General features: G+C 44.6%; 1 protein-coding gene across 1 annotated transcript in view; it reads left to right on the top strand.

Moving 5' to 3' along the window:
• Positions 1 to 1353: 1353 nt before the first annotated feature.
• Positions 1354 to 12880, top strand: part of LOC142768718 (venom metalloproteinase antarease TserMP_A-like) — a 108882-nt gene continuing 97355 nt past the window's right edge. Inside the window, exons 1-2 of the mRNA XM_075870725.1 lie at positions 1354 to 1463; positions 11933 to 12099. Coding sequence (XP_075726840.1) covers positions 1391 to 1463; positions 11933 to 12099 — 240 coding nt within the window. The 5' untranslated portion in view covers positions 1354 to 1390. The remainder of the gene's footprint in view (positions 1464 to 11932; positions 12100 to 12880) is intronic.

The following is a 12880-nucleotide window of genomic DNA, read 5'->3' as shown; positions in this document are numbered from 1 at the left end:
TCAAATGTGAATTCGTAATGAATGTTTTGCTACAAACTGCATTGAAATCGGGTACATTGTAACCAAACTGCAGCCCAACGAAATAGGTCAGTTATGAAAAAACCACCCTTCGTATAGGGAACAAGAGAGGGCAACCGCAGGCAGAGTCGAACACCGCACGTTTCTTCATGCTTGTTATGAATACTATACCGGTTAGACAGGTGGGATATTCTTGTTGTCTGACTTCGAAATGTCCCTGATAATTCAGACTTGATGTTCGCAAAATACAATGGCATGAATGCTACCATTCCGGAATTCCAGCGTGACACTGTATTTTACGAGAAGAAAAATGGCTGCCCCTGCATTATTGTAGACATGGCGCAGATAATATGGGAAGGATTTTGTGACTTAAGAAATTCTCCCATTCCTCTAAATGAAAATGTATTTAATACCGCTGCGAATGAAGGCTCCCCCTTCCGGGGTTAGCCATCACTTTGTTTTTTCTTGTTAATTCCCGCTACTGGGTTTTGTTTTACATGTCACGTTATGTTACATGGGCTGGTATTTGTCTATCCTGTGACTGTAAGTCTGACTGTATAAAGAATTTTTTTCTCTATAAAATTTAGTGTGATTGGGAAGCTGGTTTCTACCTCCCGTCTTCTTGTTGCTCATTTTCGCGTTATTTCTGGGAAAATAAGTGCAGTGGAGATCTACTGCACTGAAATCTTTGCCTTTAAATCAATGCACGTCATTTGTACTCTGTCGAAAAAAAGTGTTAGAAAGCTTTTCTCAGCTTAGGTCTAGCCGCATGGAGCTTCGTTGTACAACTTAATTTTTATTGATGACTAGTACTAATTACTAACACCACATAAAGTTATTACACTAATTTATATCACGGGGCCTCTTCTAAACTTTCAGAAGTTTTAAGCAAATTGAAGACCACATCGTATATATTAAGCTTTTAAGTTCATTGAATACCCGATATAAAGCGGGAAACCAATGAACCCATGCGAACCCTTCTCTGCTATGTGGATGCCCGGAAGGCGAATCTAAAATCTAAAGCAATTGCGCAATGGCAGTTCTTGGATTTTACAAACCTTACTGACACACTTGCGCTGTAACCCAGTTTGTATTCCCTTGTACCTTTTCTCTCGACAATCAGCGAGGTCCATTGTACAACAGTGCCTATCACAGATACTACACAGAACCCCTCACTGTCAGTTCTAAAAGGGCAAATCTGACACCTCTTTCTCAGCAACTAAACATTCACATAGCAAATGCAACGCGATATTCGACGCTGCCGGTGAACTTTGCTAGTAAGGATTGGAGGTAACGTTTATTCTTGCACAGCATCTCGTATATATAGAAGTTTTTGAAACTCTAAAGGTATCGTGTTGCTGTTCACTCCTGTATGCACAGCAAGCATAGCAGAGAAATGCTGGCTGTCATTGTATTTATGGAATTAGCAGCCTATGGTTGCACTGGTGGGTGGCAAATTATATTATTATGTTTTCACAGCACCAGGTTTCCAAGTCGGACGTCTTCTCTTATGTCAGATATCCAATATGCAAAATAGGCACTGCACTTTTTACATTTTAATTATAAGTGCTCTGACGATGTTAGCAGAAGTTACACTGCCCACAAAAATCAAAATTGATTTCTGAGGGCACTGTAACCAGTGGATGCTACAGCATTCATTGAGGACGTTGTTTTTATTTTTTTTACTAAGTCTGTCGTGTCTTTATCTGTGTGACATCGCTTTGTTATTTACTCTCTTCGTTCCGTCTACTGGCCACAGACTAATCTTAACATGCTGACATACATTTTGAGCGTTTATTTTTTGCCGAAAAGCTGGTAAGTTGAAGTAAAAAATTCAAGTTACCTGCAGATATCACTACCCATTCATTGTGCGTATGGCGCCAAATATTATATTGACAAAAATGCAATTTACAGTGGACATCAAAGCACCGGGAACCACAAAGGTGATAATTGTCGGCTGGCCTCGCGTCGGACACATACCATGTCTGTTTAATTTCTTCATGCAGCTGCTCGTCCTGGGATTGACAATGACGGTCCGAGAAACGCATCGCACTTTCGTCCTCGATAAACCCCTGGAAAATTTTGAAGTCTGTGCAGGACAGCCAGTGTACTACAAGCAGTGTTTGGAAACGTCACGTGTGGCTACATCGACGTCAGTGGAAGGAGATACAAATACATAGCATTCATCGAGCTTCTTCACTGGGCATGTCAGCTGGCCTTGCGTCGGCATCATGTGAAATCGGTTTATTTTCTTCATGCAGCTGCTCGCCCTGGGATCGACAGTGACGGTCCGAGAAACGCAGCGCACATTCGTTCTCGATGAACCTTTGGAAAATATTTAAGTCCGCACAGGACAACCAGCGTACTACAAGCGGTGCTGGGAAATCTCATGTGCGGCTACATCAACGTCACCAGACGGAGATATAAGTACATGGCATCCATCGAGCTTCTTCAGTGGGCATGTCGACTGGCCTCACGTCAGCATCATGTCAAATTTGTTTTTCTTCATGCAGGTTAGTGATGACGTTTCGTCTGTCAAATGTGACAACCTTTTTTTTTTGTCCAGCTGATATACCCATATAGCTTAAGGAGAGTTTGTTCTGTTGTACGCGAAATTCTTCTACCTTTGCTTTTGTTGTGTGACGGCGTCAAGTCGAATCCCGGCCCTGATGTTTAGATATAACTTGCTGAGCTTTTAGATGGTCAAAAAATCAGTCGTAAAAGGCTGGACGGCATTGAACTAAAGTGAAAAAAAAATAGGAAGAAATTGCTGTGGCTGTAAATGAGGTGAAAACAATGACGTATAGGTTGGAAAAAACATGGCCGTAAGCTTGGAAAGCAAGCTAATTGATCTTCAAAATAGAAATAGGTGGAGCAACTTGGTCGTCTTTGGAATACCAGAAAAAAACTAATGAAAGTTTCGATGAACTCAGCGAGAGTGTGTTTAAGGGTGTGTTTACTGATATCTTTGAAATACAAGTATCGTCTGCAGAAAGAATTCACGAAATTGGGCACAAAGAACAATGTAAGCCTCGCGCCATAATTCTGAAGCTTATTGATTACCGTGAGAAGGTAGATGTGCTCAAAAATTGCTTCAAACTAAAGGGTACAGGTTTCTCAATTTCTGAGGGCTCCTCGGAAGCTACATCACATAAAAAAACTTTGGAAATGCACGGAGGAAAATCGAAGGGCAGGCGAAAAGGTGAAATCTACGTCAAAATCCGAGATGATGGTGTTCTGTTCGTTTAGGATGCAGACCGTAACGATCGAGTGCCACTTCAAGGGAATGTCATTAAAAATTCTCGGCAGTGAATCGAAGCACAATGAGGCAATTCACTTCGCTGCATTCAGTTTAACGCCCACAGCATCATTAATAAACTTGATGACCTGGAAAGTATCACAATAGCGCATGCAGCCCATCTGATTGTAATAAAAGAAACCTGGCTACATTCGGATATTAAAGACGACGAAATTACGTCCCAAGGATATGGCATTCATGAGAAAGACAGACCTTCTCGTGGGGGTGATGTGGCAGTCCTGTTTAAAAGCTACCTCAGTGTGGTTAGGCTTCCCGACAGAGACGGTATTGAATGTGCCATTATTAAAATACACCTTGAGAAAATGAACCTGGTTGTGGGGGCACTTCACCCGTCCTCCGAACGTCGAGAAGGCGTTTTTTCATGACGTTAATAATTTTCTTTGTTCTTGCAACACATGAACTTGCAATATATTGTTCGCTCGTGACTTTCATATTCCTCAAGTTAATTGGGATACGGACTTCCCGGAACCACCTTCTAGTGCTGCTGAGCCCTTGGTCGACAGTGTTCTTTAACATGACCTAACAGAATTAGTAAAACAACCCACCCGTGTTCAAAGCAACGCCCAGTCTATTTAAAATATTCTTCTTGAGAGTGACAGAATCCTTCGTTAAAATCCGGCTTTGTGCGTCTATGATGGTGTGTCCGATCATCGATTGTTATCCTTAAGCATTCCGCTACGCGTAAGGAAAGAAGCGAAAAAAAAACGCGTAGTGCCTAATTTTACTCGGACTGATGACGTCACTGTTCTTGACCTGTTAGATATATTGTTTTCTAATTTCTGTGATATGTATGAGTCAAGTAGTTGCTCTGTCGGGAATTTGTGGAGTTCCTTCAAGAATCTTGTTATAATTTGCGTCTCATGTCATGTCCCCTCAAAGATTATCAGAACGCAACCTGCTCACCCTTAGATGACGAGGGAAGTAGTGCGAGTGGGACGTAAACTGATAAAGATGCGCAAACAACTGTGCCAGAACCCGTCATCACCTCTTGTATCGATATTTTCTAATATGCGCTTCCAGCTAAATGAAAAAAAATAACGAAGGCAAAAAAACTACTATTTCAACATATCTTTAAAAACGTTTTTTTCTGCTCCTGCGCAGTTCTGGCAACCTTTATCACCTAGGAAACAACAGGTATATAAAATCATCATTAAAGGAGAATCAGTCACTGATGAATCACTGCTTGCGTCATCGTTTAACAAATTCTTTTGTTCAGTCTACACAAATGACGATGGGAAACAAAGAAAACTTGCGTTTTATGAGTGCGTACCTATAATTTCTGACCTAAGGATAACTGAAGAGAGTATTTTATCACTGCGGCTTGAAACTGATTAAAAAATAACACCAGCAATTGATTGCATATGGAATGCGTTTCTAATAAGGTACGAAGAATGGTGCTCAAAGTATTTATCTCTTATATTCAAAAAATACTGTCCACTGGAGAACTCCCGACAGATTGGAAGCGCGCGAAGGTTGTTCCGATTCCTAAGGTGGAAAATACTTCACTAATTACGTGATGCAGACAAATATATTCACTTTGTACCTGCTCAAAAAGGCTAGAACATAATATTTTTGTGCACTTGTCAAACTTTCTGCAACAAAAGAAATTGACTGATTGCCGACAACATGGTTTCCGTAAAAGAATGTCGACGGTTCCCAATTTTTCGATACAATACAAGAGGTTGCCTCAGCCTTAGATAAGCGGAGTCAAATTGATATACTTTTTTTTGGACTTCCCGAAGGTGTTTGATTGTGCATCGCACCATAATCTTTTGTTAAAGTTAAAACTTATATTATAAAATAACTCACTTTTGTCATGAATAGAGTCTTACTTATCATCCGGGAGACAATGCGTATCAGTTGGCGGCTCGTGTTCACGCACAGCGCCCGTGTGATCGGGCATTTCCCAAGGGTCTGTACTTGGGCCACTGTTACTTTTTAGTTTTTAAAATAAATAATATCGTAAACAATATACCTGTCAATATCAAACTGTTCGCGGACAATAACATCCTTTATCAGGAAGTAAACACACCTGATGACCTGGTATTATTGAATAGTGCCATGGACAAACTACTCATTCGGTGTGAAAGATGGCTGATGCGCACCAATACTACAAAAACCGTTTTAATGACAACTTCAAGAAGGCACCACTTACCTTCAGTGTTCAATATATGGTCGCTGTCTTAGTTCTGTAAATTGTTATAAATACTTAGGCCTAATAATAACTTGAGACCTCCGCTGGAAGAAACATATTAGTTTTATAGAAAAGAAAGTCATGAATAAGATTGGATATTTTAGGAGGTCGTTACGACAGTCAACGCAACAAATAAAATTATTAGCATAAGAAACCTACATTCGTCCCCTTTTGGAATATGCCTGCGTGGTGCGGGACCCATACACAAAGAAAAATATTAACGAACTAGAAAACCTACGAAGAAAATCTGCTCGATTTATCTTTCGTTCGTAAAATCGCCTTACGCCAGTCAGTGATTTGCTTCAGAGAGCGAACTTTGAAGCCTTAAATCTGTGGCAATATCGCGAAAAATGAAAATAGATGTACCTACCTGCTTTATCCCGATAAGGTTGGCATTGATTCAAGTGCGTACATTGAAAAAGTCGTGCGATGACCGACGTGGGTGGATCATTGAAAAAAATGAGAGTAACTTTCTTGCTGAACCAACTCGTACATGTGCTTTTTTTTTCACGCGAACTGTGCGCGAGTGGAATCGCTTCCCTGGTGGGGTTGTCGAGGCGGCGACAGTGGCATCATTCTTGACTGAGCTAAAGAACTTAGAGCATATCTACCTGTCATATTTATGCTCTTTGTTTTGTGACGTTGGCGCAAATTTTTTCTTTCCTTGTTTTGATGCGTTGTTAGCACGCATGTGATGTTAATACGTATTTATATAGGCACTATGCTATGTGCAATTACACGACATGTGCTGTATATATTTTTCTTTTTGCCGCGTTCGAAACTGTGTTCACGACATTTTCTGTGTGTAATATACTGTGAAATTGATGAGTTTGCTATATTTATAAGTTGCTGACTCGTGCTTATGGCTTCATTTTGAAGCCAGCAGGACTTTTGTAAATAAATAAATGAATAAATAAACAAATACATTATGTGCGTATTGAGCAAAATATGCAAAACACATATATTTGATCTATAGTGGACAGCAAAGTCCGGAGAAACAACGTTTGTGCAGCATGGACTAAGAACATAACGAACTACACGCATTGAACGAATCAGCTAGAGACAATGCAAACTGAGGCTGGTGTTTTTTTAGGTTTAAACAAGCCTAAAATACTTGATTACTAAAATATATTGTCTTCCGCTAATGTCTACAGGCAATTGAGCATATTGATTCACAACAGCTGCACAGCCGTGCTGCAAGAAAGAGAAAGACCGCGTCGGTTGCTGGTTGTTGATGAACTGTCGCCATCTTGTTCGCCGAGCATGGTCTATCGTATATAATTTATTAAATAAGTTACTCGTAACATTGTTGGTGGAGGTGGACGACTCCCGTACCTCGATGGAGACGCGCAGCCGTCGCAACACCGGAGACTCTTCGGCTACTTCAACTGCCAGTGCCTCATCCCCACCGGTCTCTCGATCCGAGTCGACAACCTAGGTCACCCTGCCACCTCTGCGGGATCCTGGAACTTTCTCCGCTGACGGCACTATCGACGTTGACGCCTGGCTGCACCGGTACGAGCGTGCCAACGCTACCCACCACTGGGATCACACGCTCATGCTCGCCAATGATGTGTTCTACCTCGCCAGCATGTCTCGGACATGGTTCGAAACCAATAAAGCCAAAATCACAAGCTGGGATCTCTTCAAAACGAAGATCCGTGACCATTTCTGCAATTCATCTGGTCGTCAGCTCTCTGCCAAGAAGACTTTTGCCACTCGCGCCCAGATACCTACTGAATCGTACGTCACATACATTCTTGACGTCTTGGCGCTTTGTAGCAAGGTCGACCAGCGCATGTCAGAAGAAGAACAAGTTAATCACGTCCTCAAAGGGATTGCTGACGAAGCCTTCAACCTGCCGGTTTGTAATATTGTCACGAGCATCTACAAGATCCTGACAGAATTCCGCCATCTAGAACAGGCTAAAGCCCGCCGCTTCACCCACGGCATCACGCGCCTGCCGAACACAGCTGCTACTTCCTCTTGCGATGACGCTGTCCGTCAAGTTCCCGGATGTGACAGCCTTAGCCGCATCATTCGTCGCGAGGTCGAGGCAGCTCAACCAGTAGTCACTCCATTCCAAACGCCTGATCCTTTACCGACCACGATCTCACTGATACAAGCCGTTGTTCGTCAAGAATAATCGAACGTCGGCCTACACCCCGCTCAACCAGTCAACTCTGCCGAGCCTTTTTATCGTCGTCCCTCCGCTTCTCGCTTTGGTTCCAACTACTCGCGACAGCGAAATTTGTCCGAATGGCGTACACTGGACGACAAGCCTATATGCTTCAACTGCCGACGCGTAGGTCATATTGCACGCCCACTCACAAACCTCCTGGAGAACGACGCACCGTTTTTCTGGGGCACTGATCATCATCATCATCATCATCATCATCATCATCATCATCATCATCATCATCATCATCATCATCATCATCATCATCATCATCATCATCATCATCAGCCCGACTACGTCCACTGCAGGACAAAAGCATCTCCCATGTTCCGCCAGTTAACCCGGTCCTGTGCTTGCTGCTGCTAATTTATACCCGCAAGCTTCTTAATCTCATCTGCCCACCTAACCTTCTGTCTCCGCCTAACCCGCTTCCCTTCTCTGGGAATCCAGTTAGTTACCCTTAATGACCAGCGGTTATCCCGTCTACGCGCTACATGCCCGGCCCATGTCCATTTTCTCTTCTTTATTTCAACTATGATATCCTTAACCCCCGTTCGTCCCCTAATCAACTCTGCTCTCTTCTTGTCTCTTAAGGTTACACCTACCATTTTTCTTTCTATTGCTCGCTGCATCGTCCTCAATTTAAGATGAACCTTCTTTGTAAGTCTCCAGGTTTCTGCTCCGTAGCTAAGTACCGGCAAGATACAGCTATTATTACGAGTATGCGTTTGATTCAGCAGAAATATCAGTCTTCATGCAGACACTGCGGAATCAGGGCGTAGATGAAGTATATATAAAGATTCTGGAAGAAATCTACAAGGGATCAACTACTACCATAGTGCTTCATAAAGAAAGCAACAGAATACCAATCAAGAAGGGTGTAAGGCAGGGGGACACAATCTCCCCAATGCTATTTACCGCGTGCTTACAGGAGCTTTTCAGAAGCCTAGAGTGGGAACAGTTAGGGATAAGAGGTAATGGAGAATACCTTAGTAACCTGCGCTTCGCCGATGACATTGCATTGCTGAGTAACTAACTCTGGGGACGAATTGCAACTGCTGATTACGGAGTTGGACAGGGAGAGCAGAAAGGTGGGTCTTAAAATTAATCTGCAGAAAACGAAAGTAATGTACAACCTCAGAAAGAAGCAGCGCTTCGAGATAGGTAATAGTGCACTTGAAGTTGTAAAAGACTATGTCTACTTAGGGCAGGTAATAACCGCAGAGCCGAACCACGAGATTGAAGTAACTAGAAGGATAAGAATGGGGTGGAGCACATTCGGCAAACACTCTCAAATTATGACAGGTAAATTGCCACTATCCCTCAAGAGGAAGGGTCACTGATCAAGCCTCATCTTTTTCCGAGCTCACGACCCTCCTTACAACACCGGTGATTTTAGCTCATTTCGATCCATCAGCTCCAACCGAGGTTCGCACTGACGCTAGTGGGCATGGCATAGGAGCAATGCTATTGCAACACCAACGCGGACATGATCGAGTTATAGCATATGCAAGCCGACTGCTATCTACTGCCAAGTGCAACTATTCAATCACGAAGCCTGAGTGCCTCGATCTTGTGTGGACAGTCGCCAAGTTTCGCCCATACTTATACGGGCGTCCATTCTGAGTATATAGTCACCGATCACCACGCCCTCTGCTGGCTGGACTCACTCAAGGATCCCACAGGACGCCTCGCTCGTTGGTCCCCACGTTTACAAAAATACACGCTCACCGTAACGTACAAAACAGGGCGGTTGCATCAAGATGCGGATTGTTTATCACGCTACCCTGTGGAAGAAGCTGCCCATACTGACACCTTTCCAGACCATCTGTCTGTGACGCAGCTACTCAACCTTGGCCACGAACAGCGCCGGGATGCTTCCCTGCGAACCATCATTGACAAGCTTGAATGCCTCGCGACGCATCTCTAGAAATGTTCCTGGTCAAAGACGGGATCCTGTATCACCGTAACCTCGATCCATATGGCCATGACTTACTCCCCGTCATACCAGCACATCTTCGTGCGATTGTCCTCAACCAACTTCATGACGCTCCTTTGGCGAGCCACTTGGGCGTCTCTCGCACATACGACCGTGCACGTCGTCGTTTCTTTTAGCCTGGTCTTGCCCGTTTTGTTCGACGCTACGTCGGCGCTTGTGGGCCCTGCCAGCGCCGCAAAAAGCCATCCTCCCTACCAGCTGGATTCCTTCAGCCGATCGACATTCCCACTGAACCTTTTTTTCGAGTTGGCTTCGACCTGGTTGGCCCAATCCCGATCTCCAGCTCAGGCAACAAATGGATCGCTGTCGCCACTGACTATGCGACATGGTACGCTATATCACACGAGGACTTCCGATGAGTTGCGCAACCGATGTGGCGGACTTTGTGGCATATGATATTATTTTAGTACACGGAGCTCCACGCCAACTTCTCACTGACCGGGGCTGGACTTTCCTATCAGCTGTCGTTCATCAAATCCTGCGCTCTTGCTCGGCTAAGCACAAGTTTGCCACTTCGTACCATCCGCAAACAAACGGTCTTACGGAGCGCCTAAACCACACCGTAAGCTACATGCTTTTTAAATACGTAGCGGCCGACCACCAGGACTGGGACGTTCATTTGCCATTTGTGACGTTCGCATATAATTCGTCACGTCACGACACTGCCGGCTATTCGCCATTCTATCTTCTATACGGCCGAGAACCCACCCTACCATTTGACACCTTGCTGCCCTCGGTCACTGAGTATGCCGGCGAAGCCATCGCGCGAGCCGATTGATTGATTGATTTGTGGGGTTTAACGTCCCAAAACCACCATATGATTATGAGAGACGCCGTAGTGGAGGGCTCCGGAAATTTCGACCACCTGGGGTTCTTTAACGTGCGCCCCAATCTGAGCACACGGGCCTACAACATTTCCGCCTCCATCGGAAATGCAGCCGCCGCAGCCGGGAATCGAATCCGCGACCTGCGGGTCAGCAGCCGAGTACCTTAGCCACTAGACCACCGCGGCGGGGCCCGCGCGAGCCGACCACGCACGCCAACTCGCCTGCAGCCGCCTGCAGGCTTCACAGAAGCACCAAAGACAGCTCTACGATTCCCATCATCAAAACGTGCACTATTAACCGGGTTCCCTTGTCCTCCTGGAGTCCCCCACTCGGCGTGTAGGGCTTTCTGAAAAACTGCTGTCACGCTACACTGGACCATACCGCGTCGTTCGCCAGGTGACTGACGTTACATACGAGATCATTCCAGCCGATCCAACAGCATCATCGTCAGCTTCGAGTGACATCGTGCACATAGCTCGACTCAAGCCTTATCACCCTCTTTCTACCACATCCGAGTAGCTCAAGCACCGAGATGGTGCTTCTACCACCGGGGGGTTATGATACACAACAGCCAGCACAGCCTTGCTGCATGAAAGAGAAAGACGACGTCGGTTGCTGGTTGTTGAACTGGCGCCATCTTGTTCGCCGAGCACGGTCCATCGTATATAATTTAATAAATAAGTTGCTCGTAACAATATTACAGTTTCTTTGAGTCCCTTCGTTGATCTCGAAGGCGGCGAATAGGCGAAACACCTGGGAGTTGAGCTCTTTTTATTATCTTGGTCTCCTCATTGCCCTGCTTATGAAGAGACGAGCGAGTCACGTCAGTCTCGGTTCTTTTCAAAGCCGAAGTTAACGACGAAAACGCGAAGTTGCTGCCATGTAGGTCACATGTGATACTCAGCTACGCTAGCATGGGTCTATTTTTAAGCACCTGCACAGACCTAAAGAAAGTCAGCGACGTAAAGCCTATATCGCACGTTTTGTGCCGGGCTTGCTTGCTTTGTTTGATTTTTGGCATCATGTGTGCTGTCACTGCGCCCATACAACAGGAGGCTAAACATTTCGTGCCCGATGAAGCATTTATTACTTGCTTTAAATACTTCATCTATTCAGTCGTGACAGCTCAACCTTATGAGTTTCTGTACTCTGCTGCTTTCAAGGCTACGGTTAAATACGCACTGCGGTAATCTTATTCAGAATGGAAGTGAATGCAAAGCAGTAAGAGTATTCCTAAAGTAGGTTTAGGTCATTTACAAAAGTGTGTTTCAAGTAAAAAGTACTGTCACCACGCTAAGAACTCCACAGATATTAAGCATATTAATTTTTTTCTCTAATAGTGTAGGTTCCTCTGCTTAATTTGCAAACTCCTGATTTTTTCACTCTGCACATCCAGGCGAGGAAATATTTGTCTACCCAACGGTGCTTCAAGAGCGAACCGCCACAAAAAATTTAGTTATACGACTCACAGACCAGATCACACTAAATCTCCAGAAGAGTTCCATTTTGGCCGAGACGCTATTGTTTGCCTCTATCAAAGCTGAGAAGACAGAGATCGAGTGGGTAAGTGAGCTGGATGTTCATAAGATCTGTTATCGGTTCTTCTAAAACCATGCTATGGCCGAAGAAATATGATGAATGTTGCTATTTCGCCTTAAGAGCAACGCACTGAATGCGAAATCAAATGAATGCTACGTTATACTAAGTAAATTGAAAGCTGAGGAAGCATGCTGACAAACATTGGTGCTGGGCGTCCTCAAACGTAATTAGAAATCATTTAGACAGATGGCTTCAGGAACAGGCGAAGCGATGTCATGTCTGTAATGCCGTCGCCTTCTTCTGCTTTGATTTTCGTGGCAGATACTGGCGTGGGACAGAACTGCGCTAGTAGCGACGAAGTCGTGGGTACGCTACAGGCGGGCAGGAGTGCACCATTTATCGGCAAAATGAATGCTGCGAGTATGGCAGTATGGAGTGATCGTAAGTGTAAAAGTTATGGAAGCGTCGGTATCCGAGTGCTCAGGTTTTAAGATGGTTGACGAAAACAGCATCCGCCCGGTCATTGATGAAGAGCAGGGTTCACTGAGGTGTGAGGTTGAGGACCATAAACGGGCAATCACATGGGGGCTGCAAAGGAAGCCGCACAGCATCGTGTAGCAAAAGAATACGGCAGATGCCACGTACCTGGGGATCGACGTTACGCGAAGCATGCGGATTGCTGGTAACGGTGGTGCGATTTCTTTATTGAGCGACACGTCATGCAGTGACGCTAAATATACGCACAAATGTTGCATGCACAGACATATGTTAAAGAGTTGCAAATGTTTGTATAACTAGTTGTTTG

The sequence above is a fragment of the Rhipicephalus microplus genome, chromosome 8, assembly GCF_043290135.1.
Source record: "Rhipicephalus microplus isolate Deutch F79 chromosome 8, USDA_Rmic, whole genome shotgun sequence".
Classification (NCBI taxonomy): Eukaryota; Metazoa; Arthropoda; class Arachnida; order Ixodida; family Ixodidae; genus Rhipicephalus; species Rhipicephalus microplus.
The sequence above is the reverse complement of the archived record's forward strand: the minus strand, read 5'-3'. Positions and strand labels throughout refer to the sequence as shown.